Source organism: Podospora bellae-mahoneyi, chromosome 5 (assembly GCF_035222275.1).
Source record: "Podospora bellae-mahoneyi strain CBS 112042 chromosome 5, whole genome shotgun sequence".
Classification (NCBI taxonomy): Eukaryota; Fungi; Ascomycota; class Sordariomycetes; order Sordariales; family Podosporaceae; genus Podospora; species Podospora bellae-mahoneyi.
In genome coordinates, this window is record NC_085884.1 from 292533 (window position 1) to 317935 (window position 25403).

Consider the following 25403-nt stretch of genomic DNA (forward strand, 5'->3'; position numbering starts at 1 on the left):
ACACAGCAAGAACACCCTCACCTCCTATTCTGGCTTTCGAAAAGTGTGACGCTTTGCTGGATATTGGACGGCCAGAATTCCCCTGGTTTCCGAAGCCAAGGAATATCACTTTCGATGCATAAGGCGTCTCTGTTCATGACCTTGTCAGAAACGGCTGACAGGGCTGTGAGGTGCCATTTGAAAACGCTGGCCATGATGGTGAACGGCCAGAGCGTCAGAGGCTCAGACAGAGAGCCTTTGGTGGAAACACACGGTGCACGGGCCACTGTTTTGGATGTCGCGCCTTATCTGTGGCTCTGATTGGTCATAGAGAGCGGGAGGGACCCGCAAGACTAGGCCGTTTCAGGAGGGCCCCAAGGTTTGTCCGGCTGAAAAGCAACCAGCGTTCCTTTTCGCGGCGTGCGCTCTGTCACAGCACAGCACCACTGGACAGTGGACATCCGACAAGCACGCGCGACCTGGGTACTGAGGTAAGACCTGCCCTTTTGTTTCCCTCATCCACCCTATCCACCCCCCGGCCTGCCGATTCGTTTCCGAACCTTATAGCAGAAGCCCGACGAGTGCCTTTTCCACGCCTCGAGCTGCAGGTCTGGCAAAAGCCGGGACTTCGTGGTGGTGACTGTGGAAGTCTCGAGGTTTGGGTGACCACCCGAGAGGCGCTGACGGCGAAAAATTCTCGCGGCTCCAGCATCAACTTCCGGACTCCTAGTTTCGAGTACGTCAAACCTTGGCCGTATGGCCTCCACTTTCTCATTCCTTCCCTGTGTCCCGGTGTCCGCCTGGCGGTTGCTGCTCGGGCTGGTGGTCCTGCTTGGAGCCGGCGGTTGTTTGGCTTTCCGGAGCCCGGTTGCTGGCTCCCGACGGTGCTCCCGAATCGGCATCCATCCATCGCATTTGCGACAGCGGCAGCTCAGGCCGTCGCAAGAAGTCTGCGACTCCGGGCAGGCTCTGTCCTGGGGTTTTTTTTTTCTTCTGCTGCTGCCACCCTCTGCTGTTCCCTCTCTGTGGCCCTGTTGCTGCTTGCTTGGGTGGACCCAGCACCACTGCCCCCCCGGGCTGCCGCACCACACGCAAGCAGCAGAGCCCTGCACCCAGCGCCAGCCAGAATCCGGTGTCCCTGCCCCGTTTTAACCCACTGCACACACACACTCCTCTGCCATACCCGACCACCCACCGCGACGCGACTGATACTTGCTCCATCGCGACAAGTCTCTGCCGTGCGACTCTGCATCTTTATTCCATCGTTTCCCTTTGACTGGCACGTGCTTTTATCGAATTACGTCGTCGCTAACCGCCGGTCGCAAAGGGTTTTCATTGAAGCTGATGGGTGCGACTCTCCCGTCCTCGTTGCCGTAACCACCTTCCCCCCGAGCCTCCATCACACATCGCGACCGCCATGAGTTGGATAAACGACGGCGCTGTTCCCTCTCACAATGGCAACGGCTTTGCGATCGCCGACCCGGCTGCTGTTGCCGGCGTCATGATGGACCCTTCGGCCTTTATGGGAAATCCCGCCCAATTCAACCCGCAGTTCGCGAACCCCCAGCAACTCGCCATGCAGAATACCCCGATGCGCAATGCCTCGCCGTCCTTTCCGAACGCGATGTATCAGACCAACTCAGTCATCCCATCGAAACGGACTCGTCCCAGAGAAGATAGCATCGGACAGTCACCGCGACAGGCACCCGGCATACTGCCAACCTCACGCGCCGAGACACCCCAGCAATCGCCGTTCCCGGGCTATCAACCACCAGGCATGGCGCAACAACAAGGTGGCCAGCCGTCCCCATACCCTCATCTTCAGCAAAACGGCTCGGCCAATGCTACTCCGTCTCCCATAATGAGCAACCAGATGCGGCCAGGCAGTGTGCCACAGAGGGTGTCGACCGCATCTCCCCATCCATTCTCGCCTGCCGCGCAACAATTCCCACAGACGTCGCCGGTTCCATCTGAGCACGGAGGAAACCCGCAGGCTTTTATGCAACAGAATGCTTTTCCACAAGGCTTTAATCCTCAATTCACGGCCCAATCTCCTGCGAGGCCGTCGCCGTCGCCCAATCCCATGGGAAACCCCATGATGGCTCAGCACATGACCCAGATGCAAGGTCAGCTTCCCCAGCAAATACAACAGATGCCTCAGCAAATGCAAAATCCAATGGCGGGTCAGATGCAAAACATGATGCTGCAGCAACAGATGGGCCAAGGGCGCGGCGCAATGGATCCCCAAAAACAGCAGCAACTTCTGTATCAAATGCAGATGCAGCAGCAGCGGTCATTACAACAGCAAATCAATGCTCAGAACATGATGCAAATTGCTCCAAACGCAAACTTGACACCGGCCCAAATCCAAGCCCAAGCTCACGTCCAGGCTCAAGTTCAGCACCAAGCTCAGCAGAGGAATATGATGGCCGGCAGACCAGGTGTTCCGAACGGACAGATGCCACCAGGAGGAATGAGGCCCCAACAAGGCATACCTGCACAACAGTTTTTGAGGCAGGTTCCTCCAGCCCAGTTTCTAAATCAACTCCGCGCCTTTTTTGCCTCGAGCGGTCAGGTGATGGACCAAACGCTTCCCACCATTGGGAATCAGCCTATCGATCTACAAGCTTTGTTCCACGCAGTCATGAAATTTGGAGGATACCGCGCCGTCACACAATCAAATGGTTGGGTCCAGGTATCCATGGCCCTGAATATCCACCCGCAGCAAGTACCGGCGGCACCCTCCCACTTCAAAGCAATTTACGAGCGGTGGCTGTTCAAGTATGAAGAAATGGTCAAGATGCGCATGCAGCAGGGAGGGATGCAGAAGGCTCCGCAGATGGCCCCAGGAACGCCTACTAAGATTATGCCTCCTGGCCAGATGCCGGGGCAGATGATGCAGCCCGGTCAGCCATCACCACTCCAGCAAGGTCCGATGCCGTCGCCAGCCAAGCCTCCGGGTGGACAGCAAGCCGGCATGAACGGTTTCCCGGTTCACGGTCAACAGCCCATGATGCCCAGCCAGACCCACCAACAGCGCCACAGCTTGTCCAGAAGCGTACAGGCCACGCCCACGAATGAGGACTTTTCTGTGCAGTCTCCTGCCCAAGGAAAACCTGGCAGCATGTCTGTCACCGGCTCGGCGCAGGCAGAAAATCAGAGAATGGCTGAGGAATTGACGGGCACCGTCAAGTTTGCCGCCCCCTTTGTCACGAATCCCGAGGAGTACATGCCGTCTTCTCGGGAACACATATCATATGGAGGAGTTGACGGTAGCCTGATAAAGGTTGGCGAGGAGCTCCAAAACGCCTGGATCGACCTGCCAGCTGCCTATGAACTCGGGAATGTCGATCTCCATGCCATCACCAAGAGTCTCCAAAGCGGCATTCATGGCGAAGTTCGGCTTGCCCTCGATGTCCTTGCAAAGATTACGGCCAGTGACTTCTACTCTTTCACGCCGACCAACACTATCCCGATCCCTCAAATTGAACTCAAGTTCTGCCCCGAGCTGGTAGAGGCGCTTGTGGACTGCGCAGAAGAGCAGATTGAGCTACTCGCCGAAAGTTCGGAGGAGGCGTCCAACGAGATTGTTATTTCGCCCTATGAGGATATTGTCCGGGCTTGTCGCATCGATAGGCTTACCGTCAAGAGCATCCCGGTCCATGGTTCCTCGGAGTATGACCTTGAGCGCGCGGCTGACAGGCTCATATGCATCACAACTATCTTCCGCAACATGTCCTGGCGCGATGATAACCATCCGGCTCTCGCCGATGAAGCCGTCATCAAGTTGTTGTGCGTGGTCATTAGATACATGGGAACACGCGAAATGCTGCTTCGGAGCAACGCAAACACACTGGATATCATGAAGGATCTGGTCACACTACTCAGCAACATTGCTGGTGCGATTGAAATACCAGGGCGAGAACAGGCCTTTTGCTTGTTGCAATTTTTGCTCGCCTTTGCACCCAATCCACCCCCGACGATGGTGAACGGCAAGCTGTACTTTTCAGTTTACGACCCTCGGTCGCACCCCTATCTCCCACACGCCGTTGATTCGCTGGCCAAACTACTCGCGCGGGACGAACCGAATCGGACACACTACACGGCCATCTTCACGAATGAGTCTATGCTCAACACGTCTCCGCCCTGCGAACTGCTCACCAGAGCCTTTGCGCTTGCTATCGCCCCTATTCCCGACTGCACCAAGGAACCTCGCCACCCGTTGCCCCCGCTCGTCGAGGTTCGGAAACCCATCATCATGCAAGGTCTCCTCGCTGCCGACATTATGGCAGGGCTGGCGCCGGAGTTTGACAGCGGAGTGGCGCGATCATGGCTGGCCTCGGGCAATGGGTTTGCGCAGAACTTGTATGCGCTCGTCCGGCAAATCAGCAGTCTGTACGAAAGCCAGGTTATGAGGCCAGGGCGTGGCCCGCCAAAGCGAGATGCCGAGCTCGTCTACATCTCGTCGGTCGGCATCAACTTGATCAGGAGGTTGTGCGAGAAGGCTAGGGACCCACACCGCCCAGCAGGTGAGAGCGGTATTCCGCCCGAGATCCTGCCGGCGAGCGAAAGTGTCTTGCAGGCTCTGCAAATGCATGCCAGGGAATGGACCGTGGAAGGGATGTTGACTGACTTGGTCGCGTATGCCCGCCTGGTCCGCTGAAGCATCCTCATTGGGTAATTTTCTGTATATGTTGTTGTAACCTATCAACCCTTTTTTGAAAAGTGTGTTGTTCATGGCGGTACTCTTTTTTTCGGCGTTTAGCGAGCGAGCGTGGTTTTGGGCGCTTGGGTCATGGTTGAGTGGCTCATCTGGATAGAAAGAGAGATCTTGTTTTGCGTCTATATGTGAAGGGGGGGTCTTGGACAGCGACTTTTCGACAAGGGCAGCCAACGATTGGTATGATATGTGTTGTATGGATCTTTATTTCGGTGTGATTTGGAAAAAAAGGATAGGTGTGGTAGGACTGGTTAAGGGGCGGTTTACATAGGTAGTCACAGTATAGAAACTGTGAGGCGTATTGAACATTTTGTCGCTTTGTTTGCATGTCGTACTACTATCGTCCCGTCGACCGATGTCCGGCAGTGTGTTGCAGCAAAATTCGGTCACTGACCGATATTGAGGTTCAATGGACCCTAGATTGTATCATACAACTACCGTCGTCCTCCAGCATGGGGGTATATCATTTTCCATCTCCAGAACCGCATCTTGGCCTCCTGATATCATACACGGCCTCCCGTCTCCCGGCATTCACCCATTACAACCCCCTCTCCTCCAGGAAAGCAACAATCTCTGACCTATGGTGCCCCTATTTCCCTCAGCATCAGCGTTCCCATACTCGTCTTCTTGTCGGATGCAAACTCACCCGAACTTCCACATGCCCCGTCAAACTGTTGACTCTGATGTCGTTTGGCGACAGATTCAGCGCCTTGGCAAGCTCCTGCTTGAAGGCTATCCTGTTCCCCTCGATCTTTTTGATGATTGTGAGCTTGAAATTGCCGCCGCGCTTGGCGTCCTGGTAGACGGAGTAGTTGTTTGTGCGGGAGCGGCCGAGGGCGAAGGGGAAGTATGTCTTTTGACTTTGTCTTGGGAGGGATTGTGGTGGGGATGGGGAGGGTGTTTGGGGTTGGCTGGGAGCTGTGGAAAGGAACTGTCTGAGGAGGGGCGTGAGGGTTGGTTGTTGCCGGAGGAGGCGGGAGGGGAGGAGGGTTGGTCGAAGCATTGTGATGTTGTGGTGTTGTTGTTTCTGGTGAGGCACACTCGGGGTGGTGATTCGGGTGGGCGGGTTAAGCAAGGTCAACGGACCGGATTGTGGTGGTGGTTGTCGTCGCAAGTGGCTGTCGTACTGATGCTATCTCGAAGCTCTCTTCGCGACTGCTGCATCGAAAAATGGTCGGTGCTCGGCGGAACAAATGGCCGGCGGCCGCCAGCAACAGTTTGGTGGGGACACAGACATGGCGGGGGCATGTCAAAGCAAAAGGTTGAGGCGCACAGACCACATCTCTTCCCAATGCGGGTTGCCCACTGGAGGAGCATCGCACTTTGCAATTTTTGACCCCACCAAAGAGAGCGAAAGATACCCTCACTGAAAATTGGTCGGCTTTGTCAATTCGGCTCTTCTTTTCGCTCCCCCTGCCAGTACCCGACCACGTCCTCGTAGCCCCTCGATCGACCGACCGACCGAGACCTGCGATACGCCCCCCACCGACGGAATCGATTATTTTTCACGACTTCGTCACTCTCAACTCGGAGGATCTCATCACAATAACAACGACGCCACAGCCCATCACCATCATGGCTTCCACCACCGCCAGCGGCGGGTCCGAGTACGACCTGCTCAACAAGCTCGCCCCCAACCTCGACCGCCACATGATCTTTCCCCTTCTCGAGTTCAGCGCCAGCCAGCTTGTTGACGAGGATGGACAGGTCAGGGATGAAGCCAAGGCGCGCCAGATCACACAGGCCAAGTTTGCGCTCACGAAGCGCACCAACATGACCGACTACGTCGCCAACCTGTACTGCGAGCTCGAAGGCCTCGACGAAGCCCCCGCCGAGTACACCGAGAGGAAAAAGCAGGTCTTCAGCCAGCTGGAGAACTACGAGCAACAGACCGCAAAGATCACAGAGCTCCTCGAGCGCGACGACGTTGTTAATGCCCTCCGAAGCGACAAGGTGGCCAACTTGGAGTTCTTGAAGCGGGAGCACGATGTAAGACTTGGTACTGTGCATATTGGGAAGGAAAGTTGTGGTGCTGACTAGAGTGGTTGGACAACAGGTCACCATCGACATGGTCAACGCCCTCTTCGACCTGGGCAACCTTCAGTATAGCTGCGGTAACTACGGTGATGCCACTGAGACCCTCTACCGCTTCCGCGTCCTTTCCACAGACAACGACAAGGTCGCCTACGCCACATGGGGTAGACTGGCTTGCGAGATCCTCACCATGAGCTGGGAGTCGGCGTTGGAGGAGGTTCAAAAGGTCCGCGAAGTTATCGACTCGAAGCTGTCGCAAAACCCCCTCGCCCAACTGCAACACCGGACTTCCCTCATCCACTGGGCTCTCTTCCCCCTCTTCAACTACGACAAGGCCCGTGAGCCCATCCTCGACCTCTTCTTCAACGCCGGATACATCAACACCATCCAGGCCAACTGCCCTTGGATCCTGCGCTACCTTGCCGTGGCTGTTATCACCAACCGCACCAAGGCTAAGAACATGGGGGTCCAGCAGAAGCAGATGAAGGACATTGTCCGCATCGTCAAGCAGGAGGCCTACGAGTACCAGGACCCCATTACCCGCTTTGTACACGCCCTGTGCATCGACTTCGATTTCGAGGAGGCCCAGCAACAGCTCGTCCTTGCTGAGGAGGTCCTCCGCGGCGACTTCTTCCTTCTTAACCATGCTGATGAGTTCGTCGACTCGGCCAGACATCTCATCTTCGAGAGCTACTGCAAGATCCACGCCCGTATTTCCCTTACCGACCTCAGCGCACGGTTGGGTCTCAACGCCGAGGCTGCCGAGAAGTGGATTGTCAACCTGATCCGCGACACCAGGTTGGACGCCAAGATTGACTACAAGGAGGGCACAGTCGTCATGAACCACCCACCGACCTCTGTCTACCAGCAGGTGATTGAGAAGACAAAGGGCGGTTTCTTCCGGACACAGGTTTTGACTTCCGCGGTTGGTGGCAGGTCATAAGGGAGAGGAGATGGTTGAGGATGTGCTTGCTGTAGAAGGAGATGCCGGGACCATGACATTTGCTTTTGTTACCCCTTCAAAAGAGAAAGAGAATGGGGGAACTTCTCTCATCATCCATCCGGAAAGCCGGAGAGAGAAGATGGGAGCTCCACGGGTTTGGCGAGTGGGGAGGCGGCGCGGCGTCAATCTAGACATTTCTGGGTGAGGAATAGGAGGAGACAAAGCAAAAATGGTTGATGTCTTTGCATTGCTCTCACGGTTTACCACAGTGGAATTGGAAGCGATGTAATATACCTCATTATCAGGCGTATTGACAAAAATGGCTTAATGGACTGTTTTGAATGAAGCTCTTCTGGTGTGTGGCCCTGTAACAAAAGCTCAAGGCTTGATGAGCAGCCCAGAAACGGTGTCATCTTTCTCATAGGAGCGAGCAAATGTCCAGGAGACAGACTTTCATGCCATCTCTGGGATATTTCGCTTCACTCCATCTGCCTCAGCCTTCCGTCAAGAAGAAGTGAAATGACACCATTTCCCAGCGTCTCATTTCAGCACTTTCAACCGCCATAAAAACTGGCAGACCACCACTCGCCGGAGCCGGTCACATGAAGAGCGTTTGCCGCACTTGCTCACGCAGACCTGCATTTTCTTCTCGTCTCACTGTGCCAAGACAGAGCCTGGTCTTCTCTACCGTACTTAGAAGAGTCTCTTGCCACGACGTGCTTCCCCTCTCTTCCTCTTCCTCCACCTTCATTGCTGCTTTCTCGGCGTCCTTGAGTCTAGTCTTCCCAAGAGGCAAAAGAACTTCTAGAACATCATCGTCCCTTCAGACATCAAAATGCCCCCTGAACGGCATTTCCGGATTCAACTTTGGTACTGCGTAAGACCTTTTCCGTTCCAATCCTGCCCGTTGGGCGAATCTGCGGGTTTGACTTGAGGATGATGCTAAAGTAACCATAGCACCGATGCGGCGGAGATCCTTATAACGAGCAAACAACTGTTTGTTTGGATTTTCACTGCCAACATGTGGGGCCTTGCGAGCTGTGCATTGTTCAAAATGAATGGGTCCCTCGTTCCTGATCGTGAGGACTTGATGAAGGGTTTGTTTTGAGGAGGGCGTGTTGCTGGATTGTGTAGATGTAGAGTGTTTGGAAAGATGCCTGTTGTGGTGTGTACGTGCTGGGACAGATCTCAGCTTTATGCATCACTGCATATTATTTGATGAGATGATCCTGTGAGAGGCAGTCAGAAACTTGCGGATAGTTCCTCACTTGAGAAATACACAATGATAGGCCATCCAGGCATGCCACGTTTGGCTCTTCGTGACAGTGGCTGCTGCTGCACAGCCATGCTTACCTACCTGCCTCACCGAATCGAGGCAAGCAGCGATCTTTCCGTGCAGCTTCCTGTTTCCATCCCTCTGCTCTGCTTTCCCCTACTTTCGGAAGGCACACTTTTCTCAACACTTGATCGCCTCAAAAGCATTCTGCCTTCTGTCTTGCAGCCCAACAAGTCCTGTTTTGTCATGCCTCGCTCACAGATACGGAACGCGGTCAGGAGGTCAGTGAGAAAGACCAAACCGGTACCTTCCGGTCGTCAAGGGGAGGGTGGTACGCCACCTGAGGAGGAGGATAAGGGCGATGAAAACTACCAGTGTAGGGAGTATTGGTTTTGCGTAAGTTTGTTTTGTACAGGTTTTGCTGAGTGTATGCTAAATTTGACTGGGGGTTTAGCACCGCTGTGGTGAGGGGCCGTATACGTTGTTTGAACGCGATTGTGAGAGCGGGGAGTGTGGGCATCATGCTCGGTGTTCGAAATGTCACGTTGAGTGGGGGTGTGCGTGAGTGTGGTGGGTGGTGGCTAATATGTGTGCCGTCGAGGTTGAAGAATTGTTCCCAAGTCGATTGAATGCAGGTACCAACTACAACTGGCCAAAGATCATATACTCTTCTCAACTAAATATCTACCACGACGAATGGAAATCGCCCAAGGCAAATACTGAAACTTTGAGATGTGTTCTGCTGTTCTGAGGCAGTGCTGTACCTTTTCGACGAGTTGTGGGATCGAGAGGGCGACCGCTGCGGGAGATCACAACAAGACTCGAATGAATACAGGACAGGGAGAATTGGCCAAGATGATGTTGTCCTCGTTATTCTCGCTGGGATGGGCACTATAGACGCTGCCAATGCTGCCCGCGACCTCCTATCCAGCTATGTCAAAATCCGATTATGTCTTGTTGTGGGTATCTGCGGAGGTGTGCCATCACCCGAAGTTTCCGGACATGACGACGATATTCGATTGGCGATGTTCTTATCTGATCATCAATAAATTTGTCTGAGCATCTAAAAAACAGCACGGTAAGCATGGAAGCGAAATTGAGAAAACCGTAATCGCCAGCAGGCGAAGCTATAAAATACGTCATCACGAGCAGGCGAAGACATGATAAAAAGGGATCATTAGCCAGCGAACCTAGCATAGTATCTCCAACCATGCTTTAATCTGGCAAATCTCTTAACTAGTGGGCCCTCCTTGATCGAAAGACCTCCGACAGTAATTTCGTATCGATAGACTAGCGGATGATTTGGGGCTGGATAGAACATCCGTAATAGATAGTCATGAGACTTTGATTCTTTCTAATCCGGAAGACGATTTTCAGACGGTGGGGGACTATAGGTAGGCTTCCTAGATAATTGTTAGGGTCCTGTTTTCTATCGAGCCCCTTCTTATCAACGGCAGACTGATAGCTGTCGGATTCAAAGCCACCCAAGCATATAATTCTCTAATGCGCTGTCTCAATATTGCCAGTCAGTTCCAATCTCCCTCAAGTCCTCTATCAAAGCCGGCGGGTTATCCAGCCCGGCAAAGGTACCTCCAAAATCATGATCTGCCACGTTGTCAACATCTGATCTAGCATCAGCAGAACGGTTCCGGAACACAAAGACTTACTTCGATACTCGGTAAGATTCCCAACCATTGCAATCACCTCCCGAGGCCAAAAAGCAGTGTTGTACTTGAAGAAGCTCACAAGAAGCGGCGCATCCGTCCTCGCCCGTCTCGGCACTCTTTCAAAGGCACCCGGATCTTGAGCGTAGATGTATATCGATGAACGAAATGTCAGCGTGAGGTAGTAGAGTGAAACACAACGCAACAATTCGTTTGTCGTTAATATGGATGGGGCTGTACCGGCTCTTGGGTCCGACCCTGTGAAGAATGTCAGTGATGTGCCAGCGGCCTGTGTCAGGGCTACCCTACAGTCAATGTACTTGTCGCCTATCCAGGCTAGTTGTCCTACAGGGTTGTCGTGTAGGGCCAAGCCAACTGTGTTGGGCTGTATGGCAGACGTGAGTTAGTTGTTGTAGAAGTCATCCAATAATACAAGTTACCTTACTAACCTTGGTTGTCTGCATAACAAAATATCCCATACCATTGACGCCCCATTCCACCGACCTTTGCAATTCGAATTGCTCCAGCGGCGAAAGAGAAATATTCCTCGCTGAAATCTCCTCAGGGGTAGTAGGATGAAAGAACATAAACACAAGATGGGCAGCTCTTGCTGTGGTGTTGAACTCATCGTACAAAGTAAACGAGATAGCCACGCCATGAGCAGTTCCGTGGACAGCGTAGGTTTCATAGCCAAGGACCTTCGTCATGAGCGTGTTGTACACACGTGCTGTGTCATCCAACGTCCAATTTTGTGGCGGGGATGATGAGAATGCAAACCCGGGCAGTGAAGGGATGATGATGTCAAATGAGACATTTCTGCCGGTGGACGTTCTTGCTTGTTGGGTCAGGTCTTTGATGATGGGTAGAAACTCTAGAAACGAGCCGGGCCAGCCATGGCATAGAAGCAATGGTATTGCGTTTGGGTCTTTGGACTTTTCGTGGATGAAGTGGATTTGGAGACCCTCAATCGTCACTGCGTAATGATGGAATCTTTAAAAAAAATAATGTATCAGTCCATTGGGCTAGCTAGTTCTAGGAGACAGACATACTTGTTGATAGACGCTTGTTCTCGTTCCCAGTCAAAATCATGAAGCCATTCTTGCTTCAGTGCTTTGAGAGCGTCGAGATCAATCCCGAAGGAAGACCCAATCCCTGGATACTGCGGTTTCGCCGGAAGCTGTGTTGACCGGATGAGATCCAGCATGTGAGGGACATTCTTCGAAAGGTTTACCCGAAATGGTTTAACCTTGAAGGGAACCGCAGGTGATGGGATCGTCAATGCCGGTGTAACAAGACCAAGCAGCGATGTCGCGAGGGTTACCAGTCTGAGCAGCATCATCTTTGACGCTGTGGAACTTGTCTTTGCGCAAGCTGCATGAGAAAATGTCTTAGCTAAAGCAATGCAGCATTCTAATGTGACCCTTCTAGCGTCTATCGCGTCTACCTATATCTCGGTCATTTCCAACTTTGGCCGTTTCCGCTGGTTGCCTGTAGTGTGTGACCAGCGGCTTATACGTCCTTATGCGGAGCCATTCACCTTTGACTGTCCGACCGCGAATTTCTCGCCCAACGTTACCCATGCGGCCACATAACTCAGAGTACGGAACGCTTTCGGATCAGCATGGTCGCCGAACCCCGTTTGCAGTGCATGCTCAACTGCGGCCCAGTTCACAAAGCCGAGGCCCTCAACTGCCTGCCTGGTCAGGAGGGTCTCAAACATGCGGTGCAAAGGACCCCCTTTAGGCCATTTGGTTGGTGCCAGGAAAGGGTGTTTTCTCCGTCGGTAAAGCTCATCAGTAATGAATGGTCTTACCGCCTCACGTAGAATCCATTTTTCAGTAAGACTGTGAAGACCAGAGCCGGCTGTCTTCCAAAGGGGACCCTGCTTTTCTCCTTGTTTTGGCGTGGATGTTTCGGGGGGATTGTACGATAGCTTAAGGCTGGGAGGAAGTCGGTTCACGTACTCGGCCAAGTGATGATCCAGGAAAGGGGTACGTGCCTCGACACTGTGTGCCATCTCTGTCCGGTCGCCCAGACACGACAAAAGGACATTGGCAAGACAGCTCTTATTCCACATGTACAGGGCAGTGTGCAGTGGGTGCCAGCGCCCTCGCATCTTGGCGCGAACAGAAGCTGGGTGTGATGTAATAAGCGTGGCCCGGCAGTCGAGGTCTTGGAACTTGGATTGGACCCAGGGTGCAAAGAGGCCCTGGGTGGGATGCCACGCCAGGATACTCTCAGCCATACCCCGGGCGTTCGCGTCGGAAAGCGAGGGGTGGTCGAGCCGGCCGTCGTACTGGTTAGCACCGATATTGCGCCAGATGGTTCTCATCTCGGCATCCGTTGTCTGTCTCATGGCCTCGCGAAGCTCGTTGTCAGAGCTGAGTGTCGTATCTGGCAGCGCGAGGTCTGGCTCGCAGAGAAACTCGGCAGGGAAGTAGGGATATCCAGCAAAATGCTCGTCGGCTCCTTCACCCGTGAGAACGACCTTGACACCATGATCTCGAGGTAGCGTAGACAGAGCAAACTTGGCCACGGTGTTGAGGTCGAAGTGGTGATGCTCGCAATGCCACACGGTGTCGGAAAAGTCACTTGCCAGACGTGCCTCGTTGACATCGACTTTGATGGTTTCAACCCCAAGCCATTTTGCTGTTCTTTCTGCGATACTGGACTCGTCATAACCGGATTCTTCTGGGAATCGAACACTGAAGCAGGTGACTGGAGTGGTTGGTGCACGATCTCCAATTTTTACATGCTCCGTCTTTGCCAGGTGGGTGACGATACCAGCGACAGCTGACGAGTCGATGCCACCAGACAGGTAAATGCCAACTGGGACATCAGCGCGCAGCCTGAGACGAATCGAATCGACCAGCCTTTCACGAACACCTTCGACCATCTCTTCAAGTGGCCTTGTCTCGACTTTGGTCTACCATGTGTTAGCACTATTCCCGCAAGAATGGCCAAACGGCGATATCCTTGTGACTGACCTTATCTTCATACTCAGCGTCCCAGTATACTTGATCTTCGATCCCCTTCTCCTCTGTCACCTGAAGCCAATGCCCAGGAAGGACCTTGCGGACTCCCTTGAAGAGGGTCCTGTCGTCAAGCATCCACCCACCGCTGACGATAGCATCAACGTCCCACTCGGCCTTCCATCCCAGAGGCAAAAAAGCCTTGGCCTCTGAGGCGATCAAGAGTCGATCGTTCGATACAGTCCACACCAACGGCTTGATACCGAACCGATCGCGAGCAGCGATCACTCTTCTTTTCCCCTCACGACGATCATACAAGACGAATGCAAATTCTCCCCGCAAGTACTTGAAGAAATGAGGAGCGCCGTGGATCTTGTACAAGGCTACCACGAGTTCACTGTCGCTTTCTCCTCGAAATTGGTAGCCATGCTGCTCGCGACACTCCTCCCACAGTCTATCTTGGTCATAGATCTCCCCGTTTACGACAGCATGGATGCTTCCATCATCACTGACAAGGGGTTGGGAGCCGCTGGGAGAAAGGTCGTTGATGGATAAGCGGCAGTGACCAAGGGCAATGCTGCTGTCTTGGCTGATCCAGACTCCGGCTTCATCTGGGCCACGATGATTCAGGATGTCGATGGAGGACCGAAGTTGCTTTTCAATGAGACCAGCCGAGAACGTTGAACCATTTATCTGAGCTGAATTGTGTGCTGGAGGAGTTTGTTTGGCGACGGCAGGCTGTGAATCAAGCCTGCCTCGCGGGAGGGCAATGCTGGCTGTGATGCCGCACATCTTCAGACAAGGATGGTGGAAATCGTCAGGTATGATACCCCAGTTGGCTTTCGTGATGTATCAGTGTTTATGCTTTGTTGAAGTGTTGACTTTGGACAGCGAGAATGGTTTCTACAGCACCGGTGCATCAATCTAATCTGACCCAAAGATAACCTGGGCCTCTATTGATAACTTACATGGCTGTCGACTTACTAGTCGATGGTTAGTTTCCAGGTTCCTCATTTTAACCATCTCCGAATCAGTCAAGTTCGGCCCGGTGCCGTTTTTGGCCATGTAGCTGCTTCGCCCGCCGTTTTGATTCGCCACCACGTCAGTTTCACTACATCTGCCGCTGATCAACGGTAGACTGCATGCAGAAGAACTGTTTCACTCGACACCACCTTAGCCAAGTGACGATCACTAATTCTCTCTGCATCGCGAAAACACCACCACGATAGAGGCTACCGCCAAAGCTCCAGTCATGCAGCAGCAATTTCACCTCGGGACGCTCATTCAGGGGCACTGCCACGAGGTCGACATGTCCACGATGGAGACACTCGACGAGCTCAAAAGTGAATTGGGGAGGACTTTTGGATTTGTCGATGCAGCGTGTGAGTCTTACGAATTACAGCAAGGGATAATGAGATGACTGCATGCTAATTAATGTTTCATGGCAGCGATCACCTTCTATAGCCCCACAATAGGAACACTGGCTTCTCTTGAAGAAGTCAAGTCTTGTGATGGCCCGGTGGAGCTACGAGGCTCCCAAGATTCATCGGTCCGCATTCCGCCCGGACCAAAGACGCTTCCCGTCGTCGGTAACCACTATGAGCTGTATCCCGACCCCCTTGGAAATTTCGACAGACTCTTTTCACGATATGGGCCCATGATCAAGACTGTAAACATGGGAACCACAACTTACCACACCAATGACCCAGAAATATCACGACACATTTTGCTCGAGGGAGAATTCTTCACCAAAGCAACATCCAACCCCTCGCACCCGTTGTACTACCTCAGCGAGCAGAATGCACTCTTCACCTGCGACACAGCATCCCCTGCCTTTGCCATCAGCCACAAATTTGTTCCACCTGCACTGTCACCCCGCGCCATAGCTCACCATGCACCACTCATCAGAGCAGCAGCGCGGGATATTTTCCCCGTCCTCGATGAGCTCTCCACCAAAGACCTTGCATTCAACGTCTATCAATACATGTTCAAAATGGGCGGCCAGGTTATTTGGCGTGTAGTAGCCGGGCAGGACCTGCAGCATTTCAAAGCGGTCAACACACCGCCGGCGTTACCAATCAGGCTGTTTGGGCAATATCTGCACCTCATGAAGAAAGTCTCGCTGCGCCCCGCTTGGTACGGACGACTGCCGTTTGGGGATGCAGCCCGACTTCGTGCAGTGCGCGATGAACTTTGGGCGGAGATTGCCAGAGCCCTGAGGGAATGTGCTTCACCTGACGGGGAGACGCTGTCGCTATCAGATCCGACTGCGTCGTTGAAAGCGACATGTATTGCTGATTATCTCAGCCTGGTTAGAGACGACAAGGGCCAGGGACTACCTGAGGAGGTGCTTTTGGCCAACACTGTGGCGGTGCTGGGTGCTGGTTTCACTACCAGTGCCTCGCTACTGTCATGGAGTCTCTATGCGCTAGTAAAATATCCAGGCAATCAAGAGAGGCTCCTGCAAGAGCTTGTCGACCATGGGGCAGACAGCGAGAAGGACTGGACTTACGACCAGTTGCATGCCATGAAGTTTCTCGACTCCTTCATCAAAGAAACGCAGCGGCTCCACAGTCCAAGTTTCCAGACAACGAGAAACGCAAAGAAGGATCTCATCTTGCCTGGTGGTTACTTCATCCCGGAGGGCTCCGTCGTCACGACGTGCTTTCCAAGCCTGCACAAGAATCCAGCTCACTGGGACAACCCATTGAAATTTGACCCAGACAGGTGGCTCGAGCAGGGGTTTGCTGCCCAGGCAGCTCGCAAGGGGCTTTACACACCCTTTGCTGCGGGTAAGAGAGGATGTGTGGGGTTTAATTTGGCACTGGCCGAGGTCAAGATGGTGCTGGCTGAATTGGTATACAACTACAAGTTTGAGGATGCGTCGCCGGAAGCTGTTCTTTATGACCCAGAGTTTCTGGTCACTCGGCCACTCAACTTCTATGCGAGTGCCACGAGGAGGACGGAATGGCCATCGAAGAGAGCTGAGTAATGAGGGGTTCTATTTTTCTATGTTTTGAAGGGGCGTGTTTGCTTTCGTTGACTTCATGTTCATACTTGGTTTCTTTGTAATCATAGACATATTCGTCACACGAAGACGAAGAGGGGCAGCCGCTACACTTGGGGAATATCATAGGTTAGCGAAGGCGCCTGAAAATGGAAACTATTGTTTTTGAGTTCAAACAAATTATCTTGGAGATTTGCGTGTTGCTCTTCTCACCCATCAGCTCACCATTGTCCTTGGCAATGACCCCTGAGCTAGTTTAGGGGTTTGTTTACTTTCCGCCCTATCCACACCGACCCCTGAATGACTGACCCACTTTTCCTCACACACTTCTTCCTTGCCGGCGACGGCCGATTTCATCGGAATGTGGTGTGAAACTTTGGATCTGCTCGGGGAAGTGACAAATACAGATTCGGACCTTCGTTGCTTGTCTGCTTTTGGCACGCTCCGAGTGTGCAGGTGTTGCAATGCTGTGCGACAACCCAGGGTGGCTCAGAGCGACATCGCCGTACCTGTCAATAACCACCTCAAGCAGTCCATTGCCCCGTGGATTCAGACCGCAAATGCCGTTGATACCTATGTAGTAAGCAAACAAATCATTTCCCTATTCTACCCTTCCAAGCCTAGGCGCTGCACAGCATATCGTCGATCCCCGCGCATTGCCAACATGGCACAAATCACCAGCGCACACCTCCAGACGCACAACACAGCCAAAGACCTCTGGGTGGCAGTTCATGGATACGGCAAGTCAAAATATCTCTACTTTTTTCCCCCTTACCTACCTACGGCTAACAAGAAGTGCAGTCTACGACCTGACCTCATTCGCAGCCGACCACCCTGGCGGCATTGAAGTCCTTCTCGAATGCGCCGGCACTGACGCAAGCGAGCCGTACGACTACGCTGGGCATGGCGATGATGCGACAACGACGATGCAAAAGTTTAGGGTTGGGGAGCTCGCTGGGTGTCGCCATGCCAAGAGTAAGACGAACACGGGTGGGGGGAGGCCTGTTGCAGAGTCTGCTGGTGGTAAGGGGTCGTCGTCGTGGAATGTAAGGGCCGCATCGGTGTTCAATTCCAGGATGATTTTGTCCTGTCTGATCGGCGGTGCTGCGTTGCTTGGGTTGAAATTACTTCAGCGAGCGCCTGTTGAAGGGGGGGATGGGCGATCGTTCAGTGGGGTGGAACCAGTGTATTCGTTCTTGGGGGGGTTGCTTGTCGCGACGGTGGTCTGTCTTGTTGGTGCTGGGTATGTCTACAATGAGTTTAATCGGACGCTCAAGCCTGAGAAGGAGGTGTTCGATTATCCAGCGCTCATTCCAAGGAGAAGAGACAAAAAGCTTGAAACATTGAGCACTTAGGCCAGCTTTGGGGTAAGGCTGTTTTAGATAGACATACACTGTACAGAGAAATCATCAATTCTTCCTACAGCACTCCAATTTCTGTTTGTCACAAGTACCAAACTGCACCACCTGCCACTCTGTCCAAGACATAACTATAACGCTGAACTTGGTCAACATCATCCCGATCAAATTTCCCCATGCTGATGTGCATATGCCAACAACTACTAAACATCACTCCGACAATGACGTTTGCGCTTGGGTTATCTGCCATTCCAACTGAATCCGACCCGGCCCGTGCCAAAAGCGGCCAGCTTCCGAGCTCGAGTTACACCACCCGCTTGTAACTCTGAGACACACAACCCCTCCATCATTTCTGCTGGAAAGAATAATAACAAGATCCTGATCTTACTTACGGCTGAGGTTTGCATTCCTCCAAATCCTCCTCACACACCACTCCGTCTTCCATCCAAAATTCCCACAAAATGTCCCACCTTCCGTGCTTTTGCTACAAAGGATTTGGCGAAGAGAAGCGCCAGGAGCTTTGGTACAGCCAGGCTGTGCGTATCGGAGACAAAATTGAGTGCTCTGGTCAAGGTACGATTGCTCAGATCTGGTCTGCCCTCTTCACCAACTAATCAGCGACAAAACAGGCGGCTGGAACCCCGAAACAAGCGAAATCCACAAGAGCTTGTCCGACGAGTTCGACCAGGCGTTCAAGAATGTCGATCTAGCCCTTCGCACCGCTGGCGGAAAGGGGTGGTGCCAGGTGTACAAAATCCGTGTGTATCTTACCATCATTGACGACGAAGCGGTTGAGGCGTTGGTTCGCAACCTGAGGACGTGGATGCCGGATCATCAGCCTATTATGACGGCGATTGGGGTGAATAAGCTGGGCTTGGAAGGGATGAGGATCGAGGTGGAGGCTGTAGCTCATGATCCCGAGGGGGCTGCGAAGAATGCTGCGGAGGAGGCAGCTGGTTCGCATTAGGAAAGGGACCCGCAGGATGTGCCATCGATAGCATCAATTCTACCTTGCATTGCATGTGGTACGTTGGATGGTTTAGTCATAGCAGTGATCTCGGGCGGTGAGATTTTGGACCGAGATTTATTCCAACCAGGCGAATGGGGAGAAAGCCGTGAGACATGTGAGATCTCATCTTCCCAACGTCTTTGTAATCCATACGACGAGAAAACGTCCCGTTAAGGTTTTGCACAGCCACCTTGGGGTTCCCCCTTTTAGGCAAGTTTCATGTGCTTGGCCGACGCTTCACGGCTTGGACACTCCACCATGTGTACCAGTTGGTCATAGGTAGCATCAACAAAATAGATGGTTCCAAATTTGTCAGCGCATGAAAATGCCATTTTTGACATCTCCCCTTTAATAAGCCGCCCCGATCTCCCTTGTTTCACAATTAACTTACTCAACCATCCACCTTCGAGGCACCAACACCAAATTCGGCGTCATGACCAACCCGTCAGCAGCACCAGTTTCAACCAAGTTCCTAAACGTCCTTGTCATCGGCGCAAATGGCTACCTTGGAACTGCCATTTGCAGCGCCTTTCTACGAACCAACGCTCCACCAACCTCCTTTCGAGTACATGGCCTCATCCGCCGCGAATCAGCCGCCCACCAACTGGCAATGAACGAAGTCATCCCCATCATCGGCTCTCTCTCCGAACCCGACATGGTCCGCACGGCTGTCTTGTCCCACAGCCCTGTCTGGGACATAATCGTCACCTGCACCGAACCCTCCAGAGCCACCGAAGCAGCCCACTGGTCTGACCTCTTGGCGTTCATCCAGGACTTGGCCTCGGCGTCCGCCTCCCACGGGGTTCGCCCCTTCGTCCTCTGGTCGTCCGGCTGTAAAGACTACGGCACGACAGGATTACACGGTGAAAAGAGCCTCACGCCGCATTCGGAGGACTCACCGCTTCAGTCTCACCCCATCATCCGCGGCCGGATGGACGCCGCGTTGCGCGTTCTTGAGGTGGCCGGTGCCGAAGGATCCGACTTTACGGCTGCCGTGGTGAGGGCTACACCTGTCTTTGGATACAGCGGGAGCTACTACGGCGCTGCGTTCGATTATGCCGCGGCATTTGCTGGTGCCTTCGGGAAAGATGATATCAGGAGTCGAACCCTGGACTTCACGTCGGATGAGGGGACGATCATGCATGGAGTTCACGTTGATGACTGCGGTGAAGGGTACGCGGCCCTGGCGACGGCGGCTCTACCGGACGATGATCGTAGACGGAGTATCGCTGGCAAGGTCTTCAACATTTCTGGGAGGAGATATGAGACATTGCGCGAAGTAGGCGCCGCGTTAGCGCAGGAGTATGGATTCGGACACGGAGCGAGGTTCGGTGTAGCTCAAGACGAGCTGCCAGAAGCGGTTTCTGGGCATAATTGTGGACTCGTCTTTGGCTGGAGCCAATGGGTGAGCAGTGAAAGGATTCGGAACCTGACCCATTGGTGTGACAAACGGTCGCTCTTCTCAGAGAATATCGGCGTCTATAGGCTGGCTTATGAAGCTGCTGTTGAGGCTGGATTGGATGACGTGGAAAAAGTGAGAAGACGGATGGCTGGGAACTGGAGGGATGATCACAAGGCTGCGGAGTAGACCCTTAGTCGTCAGACTGCATGTACACAGAGGCTTGACCTTTCATAGCTGGGTAGCCAGTCAGGGTGTATCGCTGAAATCTGTATTCAGTGCTGGGAACGGACGTACGCCGCTGCTGTACAAACCGCTGACTTTCGGCGGTATTATGGATCCAGGAATCTGGCACAGCTCAACCCGAAACAGACTATGCCATATCATAGTGAAGTTGCGAATATCCTCGTGGTCGTGGGGCCGCTTGTGATGGTTGTGATGGGTTATCTGTGAGCCCAAAGACCGCGTGCTGCAGCATATCCGTATGGATAGCTCTGGCCATGACCCAGTAAAATCCACATGCTCCGACTTAGAACAACCTTTGGGTGTTTTGGTTGTTCGAGGTCAAACATATGCATCGTGACTCTCTGACCGTGCCATATGCCTCCTTCAAAGAATGCAAGCCTCAAACTAGCGGTGACAAAGCATCCAGGCGGTGTGCCATATGCTAACAATAAAATAGGGAAGCATGCTAGTCGTCGGTTGTACGTTTGACTTGGCTGCATCTTGAGAGCCTCGGCTGGTTGAGGCGTTCCCAAAGTCTAAATCAACTAAACTCCGCCCAAGTTTCGTAGTGACTCGGGGTTCCGGCAAGGGGTGTTCGGTGTGCAGATTGAGTCGAGAGCCCACCGAGGTTACCAGAAACGGTATGTAGATAGTGCGTGTGGGACAACACCTGCTGCTTCTAATTTCTGGGTTGACAGATGCCAGGCACGCAACACCTCGTACTTCTCGCATTTCAGGTTGCTTGCACCTCCTCGCACTGCTGCACGTCTTGAACATCTCCCTGTGATGAGCGGTAAGTTTTGCTCCTGAACCAGCTTCCACCTCGGTCTTAAACTGCAGATCCCAGCTCATTTCCCCGCCGGCACATGGAAAAGCGTTTCTTGCTATCTGGCCAGCGGCTGTAGATGAATCTTTCAAACTCCAGGCAGCGGTGGTGTAACCTTCCCAGTGGTGGGCCGTATGTCTCAAATCAACGGTAACAACGCAGTCGTAATTGCTGCATTGGATCTGCTCAGCCTCCTTGGTCCGGGTCCGGATAACACCTCCCACTTCCACATCTGGTGCTGACCACCTCACCCAAACTCGGAAGCTGATATTTGGTGTGTAGACTGCAGTGCGACCGAGAATTTGTTTCCCCGGCTGTTTGTGGGCTCATTCGCGCGTTCGTACTATGGGACCTAATGAAGCCATTGTGTTTCAAATACCCAGATCCCGGCCCCCCGAGTATAACTGTCCTACGTGGATGCATAGCTAGGTAGGCAGGCATGCATGCTGGTACTTTGAGGCACATAGGATTGACCCTTGCAGGCTGGTACCCAACGATCGACAAGATCGAATGTTGGATTCTCAATGTACAGTACGATTCCCAGGGCTGAGGTGGTGACAGGCCGTTCCCGTCCCTCGTGGCGACAGCTAAAGGTAGGGATGCAAAAAGCCGGGAGGTGTGCGACCGACTTGGACCCGCGAGGATGGCTGTGGGGGTCCTGGACCTGGGACAACGTACATGCGGGCAGGCCCCGTATGCCTGCAGTATTGTTGATCATCATGTTGTATGGTATAATAGCTTGAGAGTCTCCCATCCACGCGCATGGCTGTTGTTGGGTGTTGTCAATTCCTGGAAAGTGATCAGCGAGCCAGCCTACTGAATTTCCCGGTGTCAGACCTATACCTCAGCAAACCAAAACAATGTTTGGTACATTAAACGTAGCGCATGATGTTCGGCAACAGACACCGTTAAAGTTTGTGGAGAACAGAGATCTATCATCGGCGCTGAGCCGAAACAGTCGAGAGAAACCTCATGTCTCCTGTGAGTTTTGCAGGTCGAGAAAAGTACGTGGGGCACCCCCCTTGCCGATCCCGATGAAGTATCGAGGCTCACAAAGTTATGCAGGTTCGATGCAGTGGTCAGGCCTCGGGTTGTAATCGATGCCAGGCTGTAGGAACCCAGTGCAGGTACCCTCGGCGTGAGCCACGACGGAAGACCCGAGCCGGAACTGGTGGTGACAAGACTGGCACCGGCACCCAGTCCCAAAAGCCAAAGTCAGATTCAAAGCCGTCGAATGAGCAGGATCAGGGTCTAAAGTTCAGCAAACGTGGAACATCTGAAGAGGGAGACGGGTCAGCGCCAGGAGTCGACCCGCAACTTTTGGATCAAGAGATGAAGAGTAATAGTTACTGGTACCAAGAGTTTGGCGGTCATGGTCTGGCTACTCCCATCTCACCGCACTCTGGTGAAGGGCAAGGCAGTAATGACAGACTGGACGACTGGTTGGACACCAACGGCATTTTGGAGTCAGAATTTCCCTCGATCCCGGGAAGGGTGGACGATTTCCACCATTTCAATACCGACATGCTGAGCTTTGGCACTGTGGATAGTGGGAATGACAATTATGTCGATGGTGAGTTGTTCCTTTGTTTTGTCTGCCATCGCCTCGTCGTTAGCATAAAAGCTCTGACCGATCTGTGCAGCCCTCAAACACTCAGCACCTACAACTCCGGCTCTTGTGAACCTCCCGGATCACATGGTCCTGTTCGAGGCCCCGACCTCAATTCCCGAAAGAAATCCATCTAACAAGAATGCTTCCAACCACCGGGAAACGCTCAGGCATCTATCACCATTGTCATCATGCCCATCGAGCCACAATCCTGCCACCCCATCGACTGCCGAAGATACACAGATGGCGCATATGGCCGAGTTATCCGTGACGAGCGGCTCGTGTGGTTGTCTCCAGCTCGCAGCATGTCTCCTTGAGGAGCTGGGTACAAAAGCGGCGGCAGGTGACCGTGACCGTGTGCGGATGGATATCTTGTTGGGCGACTTCCGCGATGCACTCACACAATGCACTGACATTCTTGATTGTGAGCGCTGTGTCGAGGCACGGGAAATCAACATGCTCTTGGCCATGTCTGCAAAATACACGAGCACAATGTGCCAACGATTGGCAGTATGTTATGCAGACCTCAAGCGAGCTCGGGGCTCGGAGAAAGATGGTGGGGGAGTGGGGGACTTGAGGTTCTCGACGTACCAGATCGAAAGTCTCAAGGAGCAAGTCGAGGTGCTTGGCTGTCTTGTGATGGTCCAGATAGACGACTTTGCGCAGATAATCGCGAGGTTGAAGACACGCCCGGGCATTCGGAAGGGACACTTGACGCTGCTGGCGGAGGCGAGGAACAAGGTCAACGCCTTGCAAGTCTTGTTGCGTGGAAGACAGGATCGTTCGTTTGTTGACAGTGTAGATAACATGTATTAGAGCAGATACCTACCAACGACGTGGTCTTGCTGCGATGGAAATGTGTTGTTGTGGACTGGTAGCCGACCAGCATCTTTGTCTCGCTCTGCCTGGTGGGTGATTGTTTTTTTCCCAAAACACCACACCTTCCGCTAAGTTTTCAGTTTGTTGCCTGGAAAATAATGAACAAACCACGTCATGTTCCTGTCAACTTCTTGCACGAGCTAAAATGCTGCGAATCATAGAGAATTTCGACAGGATTGAGAAAGACTCAGGTGTCAAAACAGCTTGAGGGAGCGTCACAACCGAGGTACGTTATATGACAAGGTCATCCAAGGGCCCAAAGAATATCCAACATCTAAAACTAATTCTTGATCTTGTACCTCTACATCATCTACATGTCTAGGTTATATCTAACACAAAATCCTCAGCTATCTGTCTACTGTCCAAAGCTTTACACAAAAGAAGTGTTTATACAGGACCAACCCCCCCAGACTAAAGATTCCAGTGCGCAAAACGATCGCTCATCCCAATAGCCCAGTCCAAAGCCCTGATCACCTCCTTCACCTCGCTCGGCTTCTGTGGTGGCTGGTGGCCACCGCTGTGCACCATCTTCTTCGCCAGCTTGGGCTCACAAACAGCATACGCCACGTCCGACATGGCCCTCATGAAGCTGTAGTCCTTTTTACCCGCGACATGAACAGTCGGGATCCAGATCTTCTGCTTGACGAACGAAGGGTGCATAATCCTTGGCGCTAATGACGGATCACCCCCGGCCTCATAGATGCTAAGGTCAATATCCGGCAAGAGGGCATTGTTTTTTCTGGCCTCTCCCACAGTGCGATCGAGAAGCTCGACAAAGACACGTTGGTCCTGATCGACTGCTGAAGGATCCGTTTGATCGCAGAGACTTTGGATAACCTCCTCACAGACACCGACATCGGCGGAGCAGGGGATGACAGACGACATGATCAAGGCGAACTTGAAAGGGCGGAGTTCATTCTGTGTTTGCTTTCTGTGGAGGTAGGAGAGGGCGAGGGCACCGCCTTGGCTGAAGCCGAGGATGCCATCAAAGGGACCGAGGTCGTCAATTGTCCTGTCGAGGTGCTCATGGGCTTCGATCATTTGTTCTGGTGAGTACCCAGCCGTGTGAGAGAAGAAAGGACCATCGAAGGCGGCCATGCCTGTTGATTGCGATGTTAGTTTTCCGCTACCAAACTCAAGTACTTGTGGTTGATCTGAGGCACTTACCAGGACCTCGCTCGCAAGGGAAAGGCCCATCCACAAAGACAAAGTCAAAGCTTGGATCGACTGCCTTGAGAAATGGCCGGAGCTGGGCCTCCAACATCTTCCCCGAGCTGCCTACTCCGTGGAGACACAACACACGCATGGTGAAGGTTGGTAAGAATGATACACCAAGGAAATGCAACAAACCGTTCAAGTTGAACGTTGGAAAAGTAAACAACAGAAACTGAAAAGAAATATGAACAGGGCTGACTGAATGGGGAACATGCATACAGATAGCCCGTCGAGGAATGCTCGCTTGCAGGCTCTGCGTACCTGCTGCCCATTACCCCATTTGGCCCT

At 53.0% G+C, this 25403-nt stretch overlaps 13 protein-coding genes across 13 annotated transcripts; 9 read left to right on the forward strand and 4 right to left on the reverse strand.

Moving 5' to 3' along the window:
* Positions 1–195: 195 nt before the first annotated feature.
* On the forward strand, positions 196–4642 carry QC761_502190 (uncharacterized protein; the record flags this gene model as incomplete). Its single annotated transcript, XM_062879457.1, has 3 exons — positions 196–253; positions 550–715; positions 1402–4642. The coding sequence occupies 3 exons, from the start codon at positions 196–198 to the stop codon at positions 4640–4642; spliced, it is 3465 nt and encodes a 1154-aa protein (XP_062730378.1).
* A 447-nt stretch (positions 4643–5089) lies between these two features.
* On the reverse strand, positions 5090–5916 carry img2 (54S ribosomal protein img2, mitochondrial). The gene is made up of 2 exons (XM_062879456.1): positions 5346–5916; positions 5090–5288 (listed from the first exon to the last, which is right to left on the reverse strand). Exons 1-2 carry the CDS (start codon positions 5700–5702, stop codon positions 5238–5240), a joined length of 408 nt encoding a protein of 135 aa, XP_062730379.1. The 5' UTR covers positions 5703–5916; the 3' UTR covers positions 5090–5237.
* A 358-nt stretch (positions 5917–6274) lies between these two features.
* On the forward strand, positions 6275–7676 carry INT6 (eukaryotic translation initiation factor 3 subunit E; the record flags this gene model as incomplete). Its single annotated transcript, XM_062879455.1, has 2 exons — positions 6275–6688; positions 6756–7676. 2 exons carry the CDS (start codon positions 6275–6277, stop codon positions 7674–7676), a joined length of 1335 nt encoding a protein of 444 aa, XP_062730380.1.
* Positions 7677–8511: 835 nt separating this feature from the next.
* Positions 8512–9575, forward strand: QC761_0073700 (uncharacterized protein; the record flags this gene model as incomplete). The annotated part of the gene is made up of 2 exons (XM_062872735.1): positions 8512–8546; positions 8634–9575. The coding sequence occupies 2 exons, from the start codon at positions 8512–8514 to the stop codon at positions 8782–8784; spliced, it is 186 nt and encodes a 61-aa protein (XP_062730381.1). The 3' UTR covers positions 8785–9575.
* A 202-nt stretch (positions 9576–9777) lies between these two features.
* On the forward strand, positions 9778–9849 carry QC761_502160 (uncharacterized protein; the record flags this gene model as incomplete). The annotated part of the gene is made up of 1 exon (XM_062879454.1): positions 9778–9849. The coding sequence occupies one exon, from the start codon at positions 9778–9780 to the stop codon at positions 9847–9849; it is 72 nt and encodes a 23-aa protein (XP_062730382.1).
* A 481-nt stretch (positions 9850–10330) lies between these two features.
* QC761_502150 (uncharacterized protein) lies at positions 10331–11955 on the reverse strand (the record flags this gene model as incomplete). Its single annotated transcript, XM_062879453.1, has 4 exons — positions 10331–10557; positions 10620–11001; positions 11066–11606; positions 11666–11955. The coding sequence occupies 4 exons, from the start codon at positions 11953–11955 to the stop codon at positions 10466–10468; spliced, it is 1305 nt and encodes a 434-aa protein (XP_062730383.1). The 3' UTR covers positions 10331–10465.
* Positions 11956–12135: 180 nt separating this feature from the next.
* On the reverse strand, positions 12136–14565 carry QC761_502140 (uncharacterized protein; the record flags this gene model as incomplete). The annotated part of the gene is made up of 2 exons (XM_062879452.1): positions 13604–14565; positions 12136–13542 (listed from the first exon to the last, which is right to left on the reverse strand). The coding sequence occupies exons 1-2, from the start codon at positions 14378–14380 to the stop codon at positions 12136–12138; spliced, it is 2184 nt and encodes a 727-aa protein (XP_062730384.1). The 5' UTR covers positions 14381–14565.
* On the forward strand, positions 14381–16775 carry QC761_502130 (uncharacterized protein). The gene is made up of 3 exons (XM_062879451.1): positions 14381–14409; positions 14594–14970; positions 15037–16775. The coding sequence occupies exons 2-3, from the start codon at positions 14841–14843 to the stop codon at positions 16578–16580; spliced, it is 1674 nt and encodes a 557-aa protein (XP_062730385.1). The 5' UTR covers positions 14381–14409; positions 14594–14840; the 3' UTR covers positions 16581–16775.
* Positions 16776–17259: 484 nt separating this feature from the next.
* On the forward strand, positions 17260–17950 carry QC761_502125 (uncharacterized protein; the record flags this gene model as incomplete). The annotated part of the gene is made up of 2 exons (XM_062879450.1): positions 17260–17335; positions 17397–17950. 2 exons carry the CDS (start codon positions 17260–17262, stop codon positions 17948–17950), a joined length of 630 nt encoding a protein of 209 aa, XP_062730386.1.
* A 206-nt stretch (positions 17951–18156) lies between these two features.
* On the forward strand, positions 18157–18993 carry QC761_502120 (uncharacterized protein). The gene is made up of 2 exons (XM_062879449.1): positions 18157–18526; positions 18583–18993. The coding sequence occupies exons 1-2, from the start codon at positions 18415–18417 to the stop codon at positions 18918–18920; spliced, it is 450 nt and encodes a 149-aa protein (XP_062730387.1). The 5' UTR covers positions 18157–18414; the 3' UTR covers positions 18921–18993.
* A 402-nt stretch (positions 18994–19395) lies between these two features.
* QC761_502110 (uncharacterized protein) lies at positions 19396–20550 on the forward strand (the record flags this gene model as incomplete). Its single annotated transcript, XM_062879448.1, has 1 exon — positions 19396–20550. One exon carries the CDS (start codon positions 19396–19398, stop codon positions 20548–20550), a length of 1155 nt encoding a protein of 384 aa, XP_062730388.1.
* Positions 20551–21636: 1086 nt separating this feature from the next.
* QC761_502105 (uncharacterized protein) lies at positions 21637–23869 on the forward strand. The gene is made up of 4 exons (XM_062879447.1): positions 21637–21841; positions 21895–22416; positions 22478–22985; positions 23056–23869. The coding sequence occupies exons 2-4, from the start codon at positions 22273–22275 to the stop codon at positions 23835–23837; spliced, it is 1434 nt and encodes a 477-aa protein (XP_062730389.1). The 5' UTR covers positions 21637–21841; positions 21895–22272; the 3' UTR covers positions 23838–23869.
* A 325-nt stretch (positions 23870–24194) lies between these two features.
* Positions 24195–25387, reverse strand: QC761_502100 (uncharacterized protein; the record flags this gene model as incomplete). Its single annotated transcript, XM_062879446.1, has 3 exons — positions 24195–25000; positions 25068–25309; positions 25335–25387. The coding sequence occupies 3 exons, from the start codon at positions 25385–25387 to the stop codon at positions 24312–24314; spliced, it is 984 nt and encodes a 327-aa protein (XP_062730390.1). The 3' UTR covers positions 24195–24311.
* Positions 25388–25403: the final 16 nt, after the last annotated feature.